General features: G+C 47.7%; 1 protein-coding gene across 2 annotated transcripts in view; it reads left to right on the forward strand.

The window, feature by feature from the left end:
* Window positions 1-14,382, forward strand: part of LOC128341631 (zinc finger protein 345-like) — a 29,148-nt gene extending 14,766 nt beyond the window's left edge. The window contains exons 3-6 of one of the 2 annotated variants that reach the window (XM_053287995.1): window positions 2,345-2,468; window positions 9,264-9,346; window positions 11,203-11,329; window positions 12,096-14,382. In XM_053287995.1, coding sequence (XP_053143970.1) covers window positions 2,345-2,468; window positions 9,264-9,346; window positions 11,203-11,329; window positions 12,096-13,657 — 1,896 coding nt within the window. In that variant the 3' untranslated portion in view covers window positions 13,658-14,382. The other variant, XM_053287996.1, reaches the window with a different exon arrangement.
* Window positions 14,383-21,353: the final 6,971 nt, after the last annotated feature.

Here is a 21,353-nt window from a genome sequence, read left to right on the forward strand (position 1 = left end):
GATTTCCAGGAGGAAAAATTCCAGTGAGATCTGTCCCAAGCTCCTTTTTTTTGAATATACCATATCTCTCCTTTTGAGTAAGAATCCAAAGAGTAGCTAGCAAAATGCATTATGCAAAATGCAGCTGTAGAATTAAATCCAAAGCACTCGAAGCAAATAAATATAGAGGGAGGCCAGCAGTGACCTGTGTTCAGCCTGCCACCACAGCCCCCTAGCTGCACCCCCTGCGTCAGATGTCAGGGCGAAGATCAGCCACGCCCCCTGCATCTGATATCAGACGCAGGGGGCGTATTTTAGCTTGCAAACTGGGCCGCATGGCCCCATTTGTGAGCAAAACTGGCCAGCACTGAGTTCACAGTGCGGCCAGAGCGGCTCTCCCTGCCACGCTGCGAACATGGCACTGGCTGGATTCAGCTCGCAAATGGGGCCACGCAGCCCCATTTGAGAGCAAGATCGGCCCACGCCACATTCGCAACGTGGCTGAGTTTGTCCCTCAACGTGGCTCAGGGAGAGCTGCTCCAGCCATGTTGCGGATGTTGCTCTGGCTGACTCTTCTCGCAAATGGGGCTGCGTGGCCCCGTTTGCGAGCTAAACCACAGCCCCCCCGTCTGGCGTCAGACACAGGGTATGTGGCTGGGGTGCAAGCCGCGGCCCCTGAAGGGCGGAGGCCCGTGTTCTTTGAACCTGTTTGAACAATGGTGGCTCCGTCCCTGGCCAGAAGTCATAGGAACATAGGAAGCTGCCATATACTGAGTCAGACCATTGGTCCATCTAGCTCAGTATTGTCTTCACAGAGTGGCAGCGGCTTCTCCAAGGTTGCAGGCAGGAATCTCTCTCAGCCCTATCTTTGGAGAAGCCAGAGAGGGAACTTGGAACCTCATGTGCTCTTCCCAGAGCAGCTCCATCCCCTGAGGGGAACATCGCAGAGTGCTCACACTTCTGGTCTCCCATTCATATGCAACCAGGGCAGACCCTGCTTAGCTAAGGGGACAAGTCATGCTTGCTACCACAAGACCAGCTCTCCTCTCTAAAGTTTGTAACCCCTTCAAGCCCTCTGAGATAAAGTTGCCTTTGCCTTGTGCCTGAAAACCCCTTAGAGGCTGCCAGGCTTCTCAGCTTTCTTGCTTGTGTTTATCTTTCGTATGGTGGTTGTTTTTGGGTGTGTTATGGTTTTTACTGTTCACTTGATTTTAGGGTTTTAATGTGATTTTTTAAAAAAATGAAATTGTATCTTAACTTTTGTAAACTGCCTTGAAATGAGTTATGAAAGGCAGTAGAAAACTGAACAGTAAATTAAATAAAATAAATAAATCTCCAGGCTACTGCTGAGAAGTAGAGATGTACATGAACTGGTTTGGCGTCCTATTCCTAGAATGCCGAACTGGTTTGGAAACCCCACGTTCGAACTGGTTCAAGTGTGTGTGTGTGTGTCGCTTTAAGGCATGGGGAGGGTGCCCGCCGTTCATCCCCTTCCGGCGCTGCTTCAGAAACTGCTGGCGCAGGGTGGCTTCATACCCTCTTGCCACCCTGGTCAGTGTTAAACCAGAAGTGGCCGCTGTGCGGACAGACGTGACGTGCACCCACCACTTCCTGTTTTACACTGACCAGGATGGCAAGAGGGTATGAAGCCACCCTGCGCCAGCCATTTTTGAAGCAGCGCTGGAGGGGGAAGTGCGGTGGGGGCGGTAAGGGCACCCTCCCCGTGCCTTAAAGTGCCCCTGCCTCCCGGGTGTGCACGCCCTGCACACCCCTACTGCGAAGGCCCTGTCCCAGGTACTTTCGATCAGGGGTAGGGAACATGTGCTCTCCAGATGTTGCTGAGAGGAGAGCTGGTCTTGGGGTAGCAAGCATGACTTGTCCCCTTAGCCAAGCAGGGTCCACCCTGGTTGCATATGAAAGGGAGACCAGAAGTGTGAGCACTGGAAGATATTCCCCTCAGGGGATGGAGCCGCTCTGGGAAGAGCAGAAGGTTCCCAGTTCCCTCCCTGGCTTCTCCAAGAGAGGTCTGAGAGCGATGCCTGCCTGCAACCTTGGAGAAGCCGCTGCCAGTCTGTGTAGGCAATATTGAGCTAGATAGACCAATGGTCTGACTCAGTATATGGCAGCTTCCTATGTTCCTAACCACAACTTCCATCACCCTCAGTTACAATTCATTACAGCTGGGGATGATGGGAGTTGTAGTTCAGCAACGTCTGGGGAGCCACACGTTTCCTACCCCTGTCTTAGACAGAGAACATGAAGCAGTGTCCTCACGGAAGGACTTGGTGCATCGTCATAGGAGAAGGCCTTCCGAGATATAAGCAGTTTCTGAATCCCTCTCCTCATTCCCTCCCTGTTCTTTCAGAGGCAGAGACCATTACAAGTGGACACAGTTTTGTCTGAAGCAGTGAAGGCTCCCTTGGACCCCACAGAGAAGCCGTTGTTCAGGTGGATCGTGCAAGAGGCAGATGGAGCGGCCACCTTAATGGGTAAGGATGAATGTGGTGGGCGGTATTTCAGCATGGTCTCCCTCCCTCCAGAAATCTGTGGGCAGCTTTTTCATTCCTCCATAGACTCTGAAGGCGGTGAGGGAGCTTGCTTTCAGCTTCTTATCCTAGTTTAAAAATAAGTTTAGCTTCAACACTATAAGACACTTGAGAGCCAGTCTAGCACTTTGAACTGTGCCCATGATACAGTGTGGGAAGATATTTTTTTAACAGAAGTAAATGAAATAAAAACATCTTTTTCTTTTTTCTTTTTACCTAGCTTGATTACTTCCTGACAAGTCAGCCTTCAAAGTAACTATGAATATGTCATTCATAGACATGTGGCAGAATAAATTCAACACAGAGTCTGTAGAATAAACAGAGAATAGTGAATGTCTTACCAAACCTATAGAATTTAGCCTAGGGCAGACGCTCTTCATGGGTAGTACCGAAGCTGTCTGGAGTGGTTGGTAGCATTGTGGAGATGAATGCTCATTGTGATTTTTGACTAGGCTAACAAGCAGAAGGTTGCTGGTTCGAATCCCCACTGGTACTATATCGGGCATCAGCGATATAGGAAGTTGCTGAAAGGCATCATCTCATACTGCGTGGGAGGAGGCAATGGTAAACCCCTCCTGTATTCTACCAAATAAAACCACAGGGCTGTATGGGCGCCAGGAGTCGAAATCGACTCGACGGCACACTTTACCTTTTTATCTACATTGCTAGAGATGGAAAATAGGTGATGGCATTGCAATACTTTGCTTTTCAGAGTGTTATTGTGCTCTTATTGTCCTGATAAATAAAGGAGCTGCAGTAGTTGTTGGAGGTGAACTTCCAGTGCATCGACCTTTTGCACTAACTGTCCTAATGCACACTAGGGGCATTAGGAGTAGGGACAGTGAGTCAGGGTCTCCCTATCTGTCCCTGCTCTATGACCCCTGAACTGACTCTGCAGCACTTCCTCTGCTGAGTCACAATCCTATCCTTTCCTCCTAGAGAGCAGATGGAAACATCTCTCTCTCTCCTTACCTATCCATTATGTAGTCCTTTAGATTAGAGATAGGTCTTTCCTATCTAAGTGTATTTAACCAATAAATATTTAGTGTTTAGACATACAAGGATCTCCATGTGTTTTCTCTAAATAGCTGCAATATCCAAACCATCCTCTGCTACCTGCTCTGTAACTGGAGTGTGTGCTCATTCCTTAGTGCTCTGCTCTTTTACCTATTGTGGGTAAAAATCAACAACCTCTAACAGTAGTCAAATTTGCAATGGTGCTTTAAAAGCTTTTAAAAGTTCTAAAATCAGGAAAAAAACGACTATAAAATTGTGTCTATGTTGAACCCTGGCCCTTTCCTCTGTGCAAAAATGACTGTAATTTCCCCCTAAAATGTATTTGTGGGTAGGGATAAAGAAAGTGGTGCAACGGGGAAATGCTTGACTAAAAAGCAGAAGGTTGCTGGTTTAAATCCCCGCTGGTACTACATCGGGCAGCAGCGATATAGGAAGATGCTGAAAGGCATCATCTCATCCTGCACAGAAGGAGGCAATGGTAAACCCATTAATAAATATTGTTTTATTGTTTTATTAATATTGTTTTGTTTTAATGGTTTTAATGCTGTTTTAAAATATTATTTTAAAAATTTAAAAATTGTAATGTTTTAATTACATAATAATTTTTATTCTGCCACACGTCTATTTAAAATTGTTATGTTTCAAATGTTTTGTTTTAACTAATGCTTTACTTTCTGTTTTTATTTTGTTGTAAACCACCCAGAGAAGTAAGTTTTGGGCGGTATACAAATATGTCAATAAATAAATAAATAAATAAATAAATAAATAAATAAATAAATATAATAAAATAATAATTATTAATAATAATAAATAAACCCCTCCTGTATTCTACCAAAAGAAAACCATAGGGCTCTGTGGGCACCAGGAGTCGAAATCGACTTGATAGCACACTTTACCTTCACCTTATAACACAGAGAAAGCCATAAGTGCAACAATGCAGTCACTTGTTTTCCGTTTTTAGGAGGGTATGTTGCTAATAATCACTATGAGCATTTGGTACCAATGGCCCAAATTTGTGGGCCTGGCTTATGGACTATGGGGGAGCCACTCCTGTCTTGCCAGGAAGGACATTCCAGAGGGTGGGAGCCATGAGGGAGAAGGCCCTGCTCCATGGGCACAACATGGTTTGAGTTGGGCCCAGGGAAAAATTTGAAAATGCCCCCCCGCTTCCCTTCCCTCATGTCTTTGCTGCAGAATAACCTTAAGGACCTGTGTAATACACAATGAGACCATAATTAATAAACATTTTGCAATGTGTGTTATCCTGCCTACCTGCTAGTGCAATAGGAGGGATATACTTCTGTTAACTGCCAGAAACTTAACAATGGTTTCATTTGGACCAATTAATACACTCCCATTTATTTGATGGTCATTCCTGATTCACACCACACAGGGAGCATTTCTTTCCTGAATGTATAAAGCATGCAGTTTTGGAGAGCGTTCCCTAGTTCGAGAACTAGGGGAGACTGAACAATTGTGTTGTCAACAATACTAACAAGAGTGGACTTTATTATAAAAGAAAAATGTGTGGCAATTGTAGGAAAGTGCATTAAGGGGGAACATAAATAAATAAGTTATAAGCTTTTTTCGAGACCTCTTTAATGCACAAGTAAAATAAAACATAAAACAGATGTTAAAAGTAGCAAACATTTCGATGTCACACATCAGCTTCAGTGCTATACAGTGGTGGCTGAAATGTGCTCTTAAATACAACAGCTCAATATAATGACTCAGCAAAACTGTCAGTAATTAGCCAAACCTGTTACAGTGCCAGCCAGTCCTGTTACACAATCCACAATGTCTCATAAGCAGAGGGAGAGAGTCAGCGTGGTGTAGTGGTTAGAGTGCTGGACTAGGACCGGGGAGACCCCAGTTCAAATCCCCATTCAGCCATGAGACTTGCTGGGTGACTCTGGGCCAGTCACTTCTCTCTCAGCCTAACCTACTTCACAGGGTTGTTGTGAAAGAGAAACTCAAGTATGTAGTACACCGCTCGGGGCTCCTTGGAGGAAGAGCGGGATATAAATGTAAAATAATAATAATAAAAATTCCCACCCTCACATAATAGGAAGGGAGAGTAATAACGGGAGGGAAAGTTTTATTATTCTTGAGCATTAAAGAGGTCTTGGGGGAAAGCTTGTGTTCCTTTTGGACTAGAATATGTATTACATTGCTGTTAAACTCTCTTATTCAAATATAGAAACATGCCATTAACAAGCACCAAGGCAGTCTCAACACCACCTTACTATAATGTTGTAACAACCGTGTGATTCAGAAACGTATTCCCATTTTTTAAAAAAACTAGATGCTTTGGGGAGGGACCTGCCCCACTCCGTATTACATCATGTGCAGAAAGGGAAATACCTTAACACAGCTGGTTGCATACAGCTGTGCAGGTTCAGGAATTATTTGCTGCTGTTGCTCTCCAATCATGTGCAAGCGTATATTTATTTATTTATTTAGGAATATTTATATCTCACAGCCACCTCAAAGCAAATATATATATTTTATACTGATGTTATCATATATTTATATTTCTATTGTTAGCCAGGCCAACAATAATAAAATGAATCGGCAATGGCTTTCAGCACAAATGCACATCCAGTTCTAAACAATGAAAACATCACTTGCATTGCAAAAAAAGGTGGAGGGAACCATAGACTGAGAAAGGAATTTATTCGGTGTAAGTGAAGCTGCTCTGCTGTCTGGAAAAACAGGCAATTACAGCTAAAGTGTTATTCCCTCCTTGCCTCTGTTCTCCCTTCTGCTTTCTTTCTTTCTTCCTCCTCCACACTCACTTGCTTTCTCTCTCGCTTTCATTCTTCCTTGGCCAGTTACAATATGTATGAAGAGCAGGAAGATGTCTGTCTGTGTCATATTTTTTGAAAGATTAAGAACCTCAACTGCTATTCTGAGTGGGCTGGGCTGGGCTTGAGGAGCAGAGACTGCGAACTGAGCCAAGAGGCACCTTTTAAAGGGGTAATTCTCTTAATTTAGCAGGGGGAGGAGAGCAATTGGCCCTATCCATCCCCAGCACAGCATCCCTCCAGTGGCTGTTGCTAGTGTCCATCTTGTTTTTCTTTTGTAGATTGTGAGACCTTTGGAGACAGGGAGCCATCTTATCTTATCTTATCTCTCTCTATATTTATCTTTCCCTGTGTACATTGCTTTGGAAGCTTTTGTTGAAAAGCGGTTTGTGTGTTGTGATTTATTGATTATTTGTCATAGTAGTAGTAGGAAGAGACAGCACAGACAACACAGACACACAGGAAACAGCAGAGTGGGGAGGGTGTGGAAGACCAGAGTGTGCCAGGCTTCAAGCTTTCCTCAGAATTGCTTCTGCCAGCACTCTCAGTCATTTTGGCTGGTAGTGCGGTGCGGGTGGGGTTGGGGAAGAACAGCTGGAATTAGAACCTAGGAAGCTTCCATAAACCGAGTCAGACCATTGGTCTGTCTAGCTCAGTATTGTCTTCACAGACTGGCAGCGGCTTCTCCAAGGTTACAAGCAGGGATCTCTCTCAGCTCTATCTTGGAGATGCTGCCAGGGAGGGAACTGGGAACCTTCTGCTCTTCCCAGAGTAGCTCCATCCCCTGAGGGGAATCTCTTACAGCACTCACACTTCTAGTCTCCCATTCATAGTCTGTAGTCCATTCACAGTTCTAGTCTCCCAACCAGGGCAGACCCTGCTTAGCTAAGGGGACAAGTTATGCCTGCTACCACCAGACCAGCTCTCCTCTGAAACAGGAGAAGGACCCCGTCAGGCAGCAAAGCTTAAGACAAAGGCTGGTGGGAGAAGAGCAGGTCACCTGCTCACAGCCAAGAAACCCCCTTCCACCTTGGGCCTCAGGAGGAGACCCTCTCTCCTGCCACTGTCGTAGCAGAGCTGTGTTGTGGAAGGCCCAGGCCTGTGACACTTATCCTCTATCAGGCGGCATAGAAAAGTGATAGACGGATAGATATCCGAACATCAAGCTTATAAGTCCACTGCTCCAAAGGCCAAAAGATGAAGAGCCTCTTTCAGAAGCGGATGGCTCTTTTCCCTCTGGTACCTCAGACAGCAGGAGTCACAGCAAGGGTCTCCTGCCTCTGTTGCTGATGGGCTCCAGGGCCTGTCAGCTTTGCTCGCCTCCCTCTTGCGGGCCAAGGCTGCCTAGAGCAGAGGGGTGAAAGAGGGGCCTAGTGGAAGGCTGCTCTGAGGCAGCGCCCCAAATACCAGGCCCAGTGGCCCACACATGTGCAGTTGCAGTGCCTGCCCCCCTGCCCCATCGAGTGCCTCCGTTGTGCTTCTGTTTCCACTCTGCTCCCTCCCTGTCACTCTGGTGGGTACGCCCATTCCCCCCCTCAGGCTGCCGGGAGAGACTTTGGTGGCTAGAAAGGGCAAGGTGGGACTAGGGCCTGCGTGCTGGAAGCAAAGCGGATGTGGCTGTGTGACACAGCTCAGCAGTGTTGGGCACACTGCTGATCAAAAACTCAACGTAGACAGAGGTTGGGTGAGCCTCTGTTGGCCCCCGGAAATGCCCTGGGGGCCCAGGAATATTTGTCATCCCCCACCCGACCCCCACTGCTCCATTCTGGCTATGCACCTGCCCTACCCCAAACCCTCTCATACTAAAATGTGTTAAATAGAGGGATGTGAAACCAGGGCCCACCAGGGGACTTTCATGAGTGAGGAAGAGGTACCAGAGGGAAAGAGAGCCATCTTTTGAGTTATGCAGGTCCCAGGGTGGTTTGGATGCTGAAAGCTGTAAAACTGCTTAGACCCTGAGTATTTAAGAGGACGTCGTCTTCGTCATTAGCCCCACCGCCCATTGAAATCATTGAGATCATCATTGAAATCATAGGTTCGTCTGCAGTTGCCACAGGCTCATCTGGTGGGTATGCAGGAACGGGCCTTCTCTGTTGCTGCCTCGAGACCCTGGAATGTGCTTCCTGCTGAAATAAGAGCATCTCCATTTCTGACAACTATCTATCTTATCTAATTTGTAAACAGCCCCAAACTTTTGTCTCTGAGTAGTTAACAATAGCATAAAACAAGTTAAAAACATATACAAAAACTAAAAACAATTTAACAATTTAAAAATAAACCAGAAATTTAAACCTAAAAATTTAGGAAGCTGAGAAAGCTTGGGCGAAAAGATGGGTTTTCAAGTGTTTTTTGAAAATTGCCAGAGATGGGGAGGATTGTATCTCAGCAGGGAGCACATTCCACAATCTCAGGGCAAGGACAGAAAGCTCAAAGCCCGTCTCTGTGTAGCCACCAAACGAGTCTGCGGTAACTGGAGACGGGCCTCCTCAGATGACCTCAATGGGCGGTGGGGCTCGTAGTGAAGAAGTCGCTCTCTTAAATACCCAGTTTTTAGTTGTGGTGTCTCATCTTGGGAATCCCCTACAGATGTCAGTTCCATCAAGCACCCACCCTGGCAGCCTTTCAGCAAGAGCCAATGATGTTTTTAAATCTCACTGGGTTTTAAGGGTCTCTGACTCTAGTTTTTGTGCTGTGACTGACTAAATCTCTTTACTACTTTGCTGTATTTTTCAAATTTGTTTCTGTTGCTTATGTGACTCCCGTGTATTGTTAAAATATATTGTTAGCCATCTCAGGACTATTTGACTGAAAGTCCAGGTTGAAACATGTAAGCAAACATGTTGGAGGTGGGGACAGGTCCCTTGGTGGGACCATGCAGTGTACAAGGCATCTTTTTTGTGTGTCTCCCTCCCAGGTGGTGAAATCACACCAGCTCTTCCTTCCAGCCCTTTTCCTCTTTGTGGTGGAGCAGAGACGGTCTCTGTGCAACTGGACCAGGTACATAAGGACATAGGAAGCTGCATATACTGAGTCAGACCCTTGGTTCATCTAGCTCAGTATTGTCTACCCAGACTGGCAGCGGCTTCTCCAAGGTTGCAGGCAGGAGTCTTTCTCAGCCCTAGCTTACAGATGCTGCAAGGGAGGGAACTTGGAACCTTCTACAAGCATGCTGGTACTCTTCCCAGAGTGGCCCCATCCCCTAAGGGGAATATCTTACAGTGTTCACACATGTAGTCTCCTATTCAATGCAAACCAGGGCAGACCCTGCTTAGCAAAGGCACAAGTTGTGTTTGCTACTACAAGATCAGCTCTCCTCCCTTAGACCAAGTAGGGTAGTGACTGTGCAGGAGAAGAGGCCCCGGCCCCTACACATCTCTCTCAGCCTGGAAGAATTTGCCTTGATGGTACCATCATTATATGGTGTGGTTAAGTTTGACTGCTCCATCTAGGGATGTGCGAACAGTTTGAAGGGGGTTCGGTTTGACGTCGAACCTGTTCGGTTGACGGTTCCGGGGTCAAACCGAAACACACACACACACACCCTGTTCGGTCTGACCCCGGACCGAACCCCCCTGATGATCTGGGGGCATTTGCAATTTTTTTAAAAAAAAAATTAAATTACCTTTAGCCCCTTCGGGGGGCTTCCTCTAGGCTGCAGGTGTGTGTGTGTGTCTCTGCAAAGGCTCCCCCTCCCCTTGCCAGTCTTGGTCATCACCTCCATGGCCTGTTCAACCACTTTTTTCAGCCCGTTCAGGCCTCTGTATGTTGGCGTGGTGGCCATTTTGTCCACTGCCACACATGCGCAAATGGCCTCTGTGAGGCCTGGCATAGCCCAGGGCCTTGCAGAGGCTATTTGTGCATGTGCGGTGGCCTTTTTATTTGCTTGTTTTTTTAAGAAATTGGCCATCTTGCATGCACAAATTATTATTATTATTATTATTTATTTGATTTCTATACCGCTTGTGGCCAGTGCAGTTCTTTCAGAATGGGTGTAACCACTTTGGGATTATTTTTAATGAAAGGTGGTATAGAGATGGAACAATACATAAATAAATAGAAACATAGGAAGCTGCCTTATACCCCTGCTAACCTGGCAAAGAAGTACCTTTTAACGTGGTGATTCTCTTTATTTAGCAGGGGGAGAGCAACTGGCCCTATCCACCCCCAGCACTGTACCTCCAGTGACTGTTGCTGGTGTCTGTCTCGTGTTTCTTTTTAGATTGTGAGCTCTTTGAGGACAGAGTTCCATCTTATTTGTTTATTTCTTTGTGTAAACCGCCTCAAGCTATTTTTGTAGTAATAATAATAATAATAATAATAATAATAATAATAATAATAATAATAATACCAAGTCAGACCATTGGTCCATCTAGCTCAGTATTGTCTACATAGATTGGCAGCAACTTCCCCTGGTAGGAGTCTCTCTCAACCCTATCTTGGAGAAGCCAGGGAGGGAACTTGAAACCTTCTGCTCTTCCCAGAGCGGCCCCATCTCTTTAGGGGAATATCTTACAGTGCTCACACATGTAGTCTCCCATTCAAATGCAACCAGGGCAGACCCTGCTTAGCAAAGGGGACCATTCATGCTTCCTACCACAAGACCAGCTCTCCTCCCTTAGACCAGGTAGGACAGTGATTGTGCAAGAGAAGAAGGATGTGTAGCCTGGAGGCCTCTGTCCCCTGCACTTCTCTCTGGACCTGAAAAGGTTTGCCTCTCTCCCTCGGCTTATTCACTCAGAAGGCTTTGAAGGCCACTGGGTGAGCTTTGGGCCCTGGACAAAGACTTCCAGCCACCTCATGTTTCTTCCCTCTGTGGATTCTCTCTTAGAACAATGTTTTCCTTCTTCTTTCAGAGACCAGTGACCTTGGAAGAGGTAGCTGTGCAGTTCACGGAGGAGGAGTGGGCTCTGCTGGATCCAGACCAAAGGGCTCTGCACAGAGAAGTCACGGAGGACATCTGTGGGCATCTGGCCTCTCTTGGTAAGGCTTCTCCTCCCCTTTGCTGTGACTGGTCTGCATTAGTGAACTGGAGGGCTGTAATTGAGGATGCCGGGGGCTGTTCTCTGTTTTTTTTTTTATGCCCGCCACGTATGTAAAAGTCAAGAGAACAGTACAGAAGTTCTGCAACTTCATAAACTTGAAATCACGAGGACTGTCTCTTGCTTTGCCTCCTTTGGGTCTGGTATGGGCACAAAGGTGTGGGATCTGGTCCTTCAGTGATTTCTACAGTCTTTGTGCTGTAACTTTAAAAAAAAAAAGTCCCCCAGCTCATTCCTCATTGAGAAGGTGAGGTTTCCCTAGAAGTCTGAAAAGCTGCACACCTGATTACTGGAGTGATTACTAATACGTCCTCATATCCAGTCCCCTTCTCTCCTCTCCTCTCTGTAGTTGATGCAATTCTTGTCCAACTAAGTCTAGTGCAGGATGGATTTCTTTATTCCCTTTTCTAAGGGGATTCTAATATTCCCCTTCCCCCCACCCCCGAGATAACACAGCCCTTTCTTTAGAGGGTAGCTACTTGTTATCATAGGAATAGCTGCTACAACTTAAGCCAAAAGTGAATCACACATCACCCCCTTCCAGGGCTGCCAGTTAGAGCCAGTTAACAGAAGCTTTTTAGTACATGGCAGAGTCTTTTCCCCACAAAGACTTATATTCTTTTATTTACACAGCAATAAAATAGGTTTTCTCTTTGACTTGAAGCTGCATTTCTTCCTCATCGCAACACTCTTATTTATTTCTGCAGGCAATACAAGAGAGAGTAATAAAGATGATGAAGAGCAAACAAGGAAAAAAAGACCTAAATATCAGTGGGTTAAGAAATATTCAGCTTCTGAATGCTCCGACTTCCCAGAAATTCCTGTCCAAAAAGAGGATTGTAAAGGAAACAGACGGAATAATTACCCTCAGTGTGCAAAGATCATAACCATTAAATCAAGCCTTAGCACACATCAGAGACCCAACACAGATGAGAAAAAGTATGAATGCTCAGACTGTGGAAAGAGCTTCAACCAGACCTCACACCTTACTTCCCATAAAAGAACCCACACAGGAGAGAAACCATATCAGTGCTTAATGTGTGGAAAGAGCTTCAGTCGGCGCTCAAACCTTAATGAACATCAGCGAATCCACACAGGAGAGAAACCATATCAGTGCTCAGAGTGTGGAAAGAGCTTCAGGCGGAGCTCACTCCTTACTTCCCATCAAAGAATCCACACGGGGGAGAAACCATATCTATGCATAGTGTGTGGAAAAAACTTCAGCTATCGCTCACACCTTACTTCCCATCAAAGAACTCACACAGGGGAGAAACCATATCAGTGTTTAGTGTGTGGAAAAAATTTCAGTTGCAGCTCAAGCCTTTCTTCCCATGAAAGAATCCACACAGGGGAGAAAAAATATGAATGCTCAGAGTGCAGAAAGAGCTTCAGTAGTAGTTCACACCTTACTTCTCATCAAAGAATCCACACAGGGGAGAAACCATATCAATGCTTAGAATGTGAAAAGAGCTTCAGTGATAGCTCAAGCCTTACTTCCCACAAAAGAATCCACACAGGGGAGAAACCATATCAGTGCCTGGTTTGTGGAAAGAATTTCAGCTGCAGCTCAAGCCTTTCTGCCCATAAAAAAATCCACACAGGGGAGAAACCATACCAATGTTCAGAATGTGGGAAAAGCTTTAGCAAGTGCTCAAAACTTACTTCCCATCAAAGAATCCACACAGGAGAGAAACCATATCAATGCTTAGACTGTGGAAGGAGCTTCAGGCAGAACTCACTGCTTACTTCCCATCAAAGAATCCACACTGGGGAGAAACCATATCAATGCTTAGCATGTGGAAAGAGCTTCAGCCAGAGCTCAACCCTTAATTCCCATCAAAGAATCCACACAGGTGAGAAACCATATCAGTGCTCACATTGCGGAAAGAGCTTCAGGAGGAGCTCATTCCTTACTTCCCATCAAAGAATCCACACGGGAGAGAAACCATATCAATGCTCAAAATGTGAGAAGAGCTTCAGGAGTCGCTCACTGCTTACTTCCCATCAACGAATCCACACAGGGGAGAAGCCATATCAGTGCTTAGTGTGTGGCAAGAGCTTCAGCCATCGCTCAACCTTTACTTCCCATCAAAGAATCCATACAGCAGAAAAATTGTATCAGAGCTCAGAGGTTGCATCCTTATGGGTGGTCCCGTGGGGCACATGCTCCCTCAGTGCCCCAGTCCTGAACGCTGCCAGTCACATGTCTTCACCTCAACAGAGGGAAATAAACAGAACCTTCTTTTTGGCTCCGGAGGCTCATCAGTAAATGTGGCGCTTCCTCCCCTCCCACCTACTGTACTAGTAACACCGCCATGTTGCTGAGTCTCTGTTTCCCTGTCCCCAGCCTGGACACCTTCTTCAAAGTACTTAAGTGAGGAAGGGGAGAAGGATGAAAGGCTGTGCTGGGTTGCAATTCCCCAGAAGACTCTTCTTGGAGGAGGAACTGGGTGCTCTCAGTTCCTGAACGGAGTCTGAAAAAGGACACTTATTTAAAAAGAAAACTTACAAGTTCTCAACTATGTATTCCTCCACCCCTCTTTCCCAAAGTAACACTATGAGCAGGCCAAGGAATCCATCCACGTGACTGGAGGAAGGCCGTCCCTGCACAGTGGTTCACTCCTTCCTTGACTTTGCTTCCCTCTTTTTGCCACCTCCTCCTTCCTATCCTACTGATATAGCCTCTCATCACCCCTCAAATCTTTATCTCCCTATTCTTTGCCCTCCTGCTGTCTTTAAAATGTGCACCAAGTATAAACGTTCAGCTTCTATTTGTTTTTACAAGAGATCAGGATTAGAGCATCGTATCCTCTACAGTTCTCTCAAATACTGAATTTGAGTGCTGCTGTTCCTCAAGTAGCTAGGGCAATGAAAGGAGGGATATCTGATTTTTCTCACAACAGCCTTGTGAGGTAGGTTAGGTTGATAAAGGAATGAGAGTGCCTCTCTGTGGCAGATGACTATATGTACAATAAACACATTTTCTTCCCCTCCCATTCTGTCCTCACAGTGATGCTTTGAGGGAAGCTAGGCTTAGAGCAGTGGCTCTCAACCTGTGTTCCTCCAAATGTTGCTGAACTACAACTCCCAGCATCCCCAGCCATAATAAATTGTAGCTGGGGGGTTATGGGAGTTGTAGTTCATCAACGTCTGGAGGAACACAGATTGGGAGCCACTGGCTTAAGAGACAATAAGACAGCTCACATGATCAAAAACTGGGTTGGACAAGCCTCCTACCCAGCTTCGGGAGCTGTGAGCACTCCTGATTTTCAGTCATCTGTGAGCAAACTAGGGGGGTGCACAATTTAGTGATGTGCATGAACCAGTTCAGCGTTCTATCTCTAGAACGCTGAACCGGTTCGGAAGCCCCACGTTCCATTTCTTTAGGGTGCGGGGAGGGTGCTCTTGACTCCCCCACCGCGCTTCCCCCTCTGGCGCTGCTTCAAAAAGTGCACCCACACTCCCCGCCACTTCCAGTATTACACTGACCAGGGCGGCAAGAGGGTATATAGCTGCCTGCACCAGTGCTTTTTGAAGCAGCTCCAGAGGGGAGGCACAGGGAAGGAGGTAAGAACACCCTCCCCGCACCTTAAAGAACCCCCCCCCCCAAGTGTGCACATAACTGGTTCTGTGCACACCCCCGGTGCAATTGTGTGTAGGAGAGGAGCTGGGTAGGATAGCTTTTTCCTCCTACCTTGTTAAAATGCTGAGTATAAGAGCTGGGTACGATGGCACCATCCTACCCAGCTCCTCCCTCTAGCACACACACACAATTACTTTCCCCTCAGTTGTTTGGATGATTGGAAATCAGGAGCACGATAGTACACTTGTTCTACCCAGTTTTTGATTGTGCCTCCAGTGAGTGGACAAATGTCACCCATTGAGCTGAGTGGGGATTTGAACCACAGAGGTCATTCACCCAATCAAAAACTGTGTTCTGCCGGGGTTTGGGAGCTGTGTGCACTCCCAATTTTCAGTTGTTTGGAAGCAAGGTAAGAGGAAAACCTGGGTAGAAGTGATTGTGTGGAAGCAAGGTAGGAGGAAAAGCTACCCAGGTATCCCTCCGACCTTGCTTCCACACATTCATTTCTATCCAAGTTTCCCTCCTAACTTGCTTCCACATAATCGAAAACTGGGAGCACACACAGCTCCCAAACCTGGGTGAATGACCTCACTGTCTTCCAGTCCCCATCCAACAGCCTAACTGCCTGAAGGGCCACTTGAATTCTCTCTTGGCCATGATTTGTAAAGGTAAAAAGGTAAGGTGTGCCACTGAGTCGGTGTCAACTCCTGGCGATGACAGAGCCCTGTAGTTGTCTTTGGTAGAATACAGGAGGGGTTTACCATTGCCTCTTCCTGCGCAGTATGAGATTATGCCTTTCAGCATCTTCCTATATCGCTGCTGCCCGATGTAGGTTTGCCATAGTCTGGGAAACATACCAGCAGGGATTCAAACCGGAAACCTCTGGCTTGCTAGTCATTTCCCCGTTGCACAATTAAGTGGCTTCATGATTTGTAAGAAGGTATATATACCAGTGGGGTTTTTTCCAGGCTATCAACTCTCTTATTTAATGGCTACTTGGGAGTCAGGGGAATTCTCTTGACTCACTCTCGTAGCCCCTCCACTTCAGGAGTTCTCAATGCTTTGGGAACACACTACAAGAGGAAAAATGGGAAGCAGATTCGTATGGGTAAAAGGACTGCAGTCAATAAAAATGTCCAGAGTCCTGTTTAATTATATAGCTGTGATTCAGGAAAAAAAATGTATGGATTGGTCACCTATCAGATCATCTCAGCCAAATGGAAATGATTTAAATCCATTTTTCTGTTTTCCTCCATCCTCAAATATGCATGAGATAGAAACGTGTTCCATTTTCATGTGTTTGAAATAAAAAGATAAGCTTTAGAACAGCAGTTTAAAAACCCAGTTCTCTCTGATGTTGTGTTTATTGATGTACCGCTGTTTCTACAAGGAGCTCGGAGGGTAGCAAACAGAAATCTCTCATGGTTATTCTCACAAAAGCCCTATGGAGGTAGGTTCAGTACTGGCTGGCCCTAATGACTGTGGGGCAGCTAAACCAGGCTCACCTTCCTCTGGTTACCAACAGCCTCCTCCATCCTGCTCTGCCCCCCTGTCCCTGAGAGTGTTGCTGCCTGCAGGCTGGTCACTCTTTAGCTAGAACTGCGCGGGCTGATTAATGATTGATGGTCCTACCTGATTAATGGCCAGCCTTCACCAGTAACACTGGGATGGGGCAGAACAGGGGAGAGAGGCTGTTAGTAACCCCCCATCCCCCCCCCCCGTCTGCATGCTTCTGGCTTTGGCAGGAAATACTGGAGGGACAAAGGAAGGTGGAGGGTTAGCGGGAGAGAGCAGACTCCTAGAGAGGACTAGGAGGGGGTAGGGCCGTGCACCAGAAAAGTGCCCCCAACCCCATCCCAGAGAAGCAGCCTTTTGTTTAAACTCGCTGCCGCATTAGCTCTGTGCGAGATAAGTGCAAAATAACTTTTAACTGATTTGAATGTTTAAATGGTTTTAATTGTAAACTGACCAGCGACGCAGACATGTTTTGGGTGCAGTGGTGGAACCAGACCGCAACCCGGCTGCCACTGCAGACCCACTCACTCCCACCCCCCAATGTCTGACATCAGATGCGGGGGCGTGGTCTGGCTCCAAAACGGGGCCCCGTTTGGGAGTTAGAGCCAGGCTGGTGCTGCGTTCACAGCGTGGCCAGGAGGGGGTCTTCCCTGCCTTAAAGGCAGGAGAGAGCCGCTTCTGGCTGTGCTGCGAATGCAGGCAGCGTTGGCTGTCCAACTCCCGAAAGGGGCTGCGTGGCCCCATTCGGGAGCTAGATTGGGGCCGGGGCTGCGTTTGCAGCGAGGCCAGGAGCAGCTCTTCCCTGCCTTAACAGCAGGGAAGAGCCGCTCCTGGCTGCACTGCAAACACAGCACCAGCTATTTAACTCCCAAACAGGGCTGCGTGGCCCCACTCGGGAGCTAAACCAGCACCCCTCGCGTCTGACATCAGACACAGGGGGCGTGTTGGGGGCATGAGGTGCGACCCCTGAGGGGCAGCAGCCTGGGTTCTTTGAACCTGTTTGCCCAACGGTGGCTTCACCCTTGTGTGGGTGGTACAGAAGTATAATCTATATATATAATTCTCCTGGGTGTGCCCAGGAAAAATGCGTCCCGGCAGCCCAGCCAATTGGCTGGGCTGCGGGGGCGCCTGATTGGTCCTGGCGGCACACCCAGGAGAACGGCAGCGGCCATGGCCGCTGGTGGGCCTGGCCTGGCAGCGATGGGGACCGGCTGAGGCGCCGGGCCTGGCGAGGAGGCGGCGGGGGAAGCCGGGCAAGGCGGCAGCGGGCCCGGGCAGGCAGCTGGCCCGGCCAGAGCCGCGGGCGGTGGCGGCGGGCCCAGCCGGAGAAGGCGGCGGGGGAAGCCGGAGGAGGCGGCGGGCCCGGGGGAAGCCGGTGGGCCCGGCTGGAGGAGGCGGCGGCGGGCCCGGCCGGAGCCACGGGCGGCGGCAGTGGGCCCAGGCAGAGCCCAACTAGAGGCACAGATGCTCTGTGCCCGGGCACACTAGTTAATTAATTAATGCATAGGCAGGACTCCAAGGGAGGTAAGGCAAGGCTGCGGGTGGGAAGTGACCAGTGAGACAGTGGGGGGCATTGCACTGTCAGGCAATCTTAACTCTCCCTCTTTCTCTCTAAAGAAAGAGGGCTGCACAACTTTGGACCTCCAGATGTTGCTGGACTACAGCTCCCATCACCCCCAATGATTGGACACTGATTGGGGATGATGGGAGTTGTAGTCCAACAGCAGCTGGAGGGCCAGTGTTGTGCAGTCCTGCTCCAAAATGAATCTACCCACTAGCAGCTGGTCCTAACCAGCCAGGGGAGGGGCCAAACAAGGCTCAGCTGCCTCCAGTTCAGAGTTCCCTTTAAGAGTTCAGTGTAAGAGTTGTTACATAGAGAAATGTAAGTTGTTAACATAGAATCTGAGGGCATCCCCTCTAAATTAGCAAGGGATGGGAAATGCAATATGGCATTTGTATTGAATGGCACTCTGCCGGGAGACCAGCCTACTGAATTCACTTTCGGGGGGGGGACGGGGACACAACATTCCACAGTCGTTTACTGGCTTGCGTCCCGTAACTTATCTACCATTTTGGTGAACATGGTGGTTGAGCCCCACTTACATAGTGATCATTTCCCACTGATCTTGGGAATGCTGCTCCCTAACACACCTTCGATGTGAGGAAAGGTGCATACCGACCTTAGAGGAAGGTGACCTTGCAGTGCGAGATAGATGGAATGAGAGAGGTACTAAAGCAGGGATTCTCAACGTTGGGTCCCCAGAAGTTTTTGGACTTCAACTCCAATAATCCCCACTCAACGGCCACTGGGGATGGGAATTATGGGAGTTGAAGTCCAATAACATCTGAGGACCCAACGTTGAGAATCCCTGTATTAAAGCTTCATCTGACGGGTTAAATTCACCACTTGTATTAGGAATCTGTTCATTTTTAATAGGACAGAGTGCATCAAACGTGTATATTATTGAGCAGTACAATCATTTTATTAACCTCTCACGTGGTCTTTCAAATGAACTTATCTCCCTAGGATATGAAGCTAAACAGGTATTCTCTCAGCGGGTGGATGATACTGAACATCAAAATGAAGTTAATGGGTTATCGCAGAATGTGAAAGTTTGGGTGGTAAATGTTGCCCGGGAGCCAGCAAACTATTTAGCAACACTGACTTTTACTAGGATGTGGAAGGAGTTTTTTAGGGCCAGACATAATGTGCTCCCTTCAGCCCTCTTGCAGGGAAGGTAGTGGAGTGGACCTGCCCATGCGGGTCAGAGGAGGTAGCGACCATAAGTGTCCTGCTCTACTGTGCCTTTTATAAGGACTCCCGCACAAGGTTTATTACCCTCTTCTGTCTGGATAGACCAGAAAGGTTTTATACAAATTTACTGCTTTCAGCTACAAATCACTCAATAACTTGCTTGACAGCTAAATTATGTGCAGTAGCAGTAAAAATACGCCAACAAATGACTTGGGTTTGATTCAGTTGATTGTAATGTTTTATTCTGCTGCTGTTCTTGACCTAAGTATCTGATCTTTGATTGAAATAAAGATTGATTGATTGAACTCCTCCCTCCCTGATGAAGTTGGTACAACACTCCTCTGGCCAACACTAGCACAAGATGACTTTGTTTCATAAAAGGGGACCCCAATATTCCCCCTTTCTTCCCCTGGGATAACAGATCTCTTTTCTTAAAAAGGTTAGTGTTACAATATGTTGGGTAAAACACATGGTTCTCCTCCATATCTGGGTGTTCAGAGGTGGAGGATTCAGACTGAGAAGTCATGTACCTTTTTGGATGGAAGAAACATTCATTCCTGGCTGGGAGCAGCAGCCTTGATTAGAATTTAGAAGACATTATTTATTATGTGTATTAGAGTGATGCATCCACAGAGACACACACCTTTCCACATTTTTTTATTTTTATTTTTTAAAATTTTACATCCCACTCTTCCTCCAAGGAATTTTATCCTCCACTCTTCCTTCCAACATTTTGAGCTCCAGGTCAGAGCTAGACGCAACCCGTCCTTGCAGCTGCTACCCTTCTGCTGGGTGGGGAGAGCTGCTCGGGGAGATGGAGGCTCGACTCCGCCCTGTGCTGCCGGAAACAGAGACAAGAGCTGACCTCTGGAGGCTTGACACACAGGGCTTCTGCCCCAAACTGCCTTCAGAAGAGAGTGTGTGTGCATTCACACACCAGCCAAACTTACCTCAAAGTCCCTTCAAGATTTTTTGACCCACTCCACACACAAACCGGGCTTTGTGTGATGCGAATTCTAGCTTATCTTGGCGCATGTCCGGGTTTTCAAAATGCTGGTTTTAAGCTACTTTTTCTGAAAACGCTGGAGCAAATGGGAGAGGCACTGAGGTCGAATCATTGGTATGATAAGAGGCATGCTCTCTTCAGAAATGTAGATCTATCTCTGCAGGAGCGCGCTCTCTCCCTCTCCCTCCCTCCTCCCATTGGCCAGAAGGAAAACCCGGAGCATGCCATGTGGACTTATTTCAAACGAAAACCGGGACCAGGGTGGAGGGGCTGTTTCCCTCAATGCCGCGAGCGTGCTTCTTCGAAGTGGTTGCGCTCAACTTTTACCCCAAGCATGAAGCCAAGTGCGAAGAACTCCCAGGGGAGCAAAAGCAGCCCGAAGAAGAGCAGCAGCAGCAAAGCCTTGTTTTGGTCAGGCCAGGCCAGGGGCATAGCTAGTGCAGAAAGCGGCTTGTGTTCGCTCCCCGCCCCACCCACTCACTCCCCCCCCCCCTCTTGGCAGCCCTCCCTGTTTTCGATTCCTGCTTGCTATTGTGAGAATGGAGAAGAAGGCGTGGAGAAACTGAGAGAGCCCGCCAGTTGTGAAATAGTAATTTGGGTGGCACACAAAGCCTTTTGAGGACAAGGGTCTGTGGCAGGGGAAGACATGGGTCCCCCCCACTTTTTCCTTTGCAGTAGCAAGCAATCAACCCGGAGCAGCGGTGCGTGCAGACGAAACGAAAGTGTAGTTGAAAGTGTGGCAGATGGGAGGGACCAGGAGAGCCACTCTCCCCCCCCCCCCATATAAGTAGGGAGCCAAGAGCGCCAGGCCCGCAGTCTCTTCGTGGGATCCTGAAAACTGTTCGGCCGTGATCCCGCTGTTATTACACACGACATGTACAAAGCTATACAAGAGATCCTGTCACATCTATGTAAAGTCAGTCCTCGTCTCAGGATGAGGCGGAGAGTGAACCGGATGCCGATGAGGTTGAAAAGGCGCACTCTGGGCAAGCGCAACCTGTGCCTTGCAATACGCGGCAGAACCATAAGCCGCCGACAGGCGCGCGCGCTCCCTCGGACCAGAAGTGCCGATTGGCTGCGGCCTTTCAAACTCCGGAAAGTGAAGA

This window comes from Hemicordylus capensis, chromosome 2 (genome assembly GCF_027244095.1).
Source record: "Hemicordylus capensis ecotype Gifberg chromosome 2, rHemCap1.1.pri, whole genome shotgun sequence".
NCBI lineage: Eukaryota > Metazoa > Chordata > Lepidosauria > Squamata > Cordylidae > Hemicordylus > Hemicordylus capensis.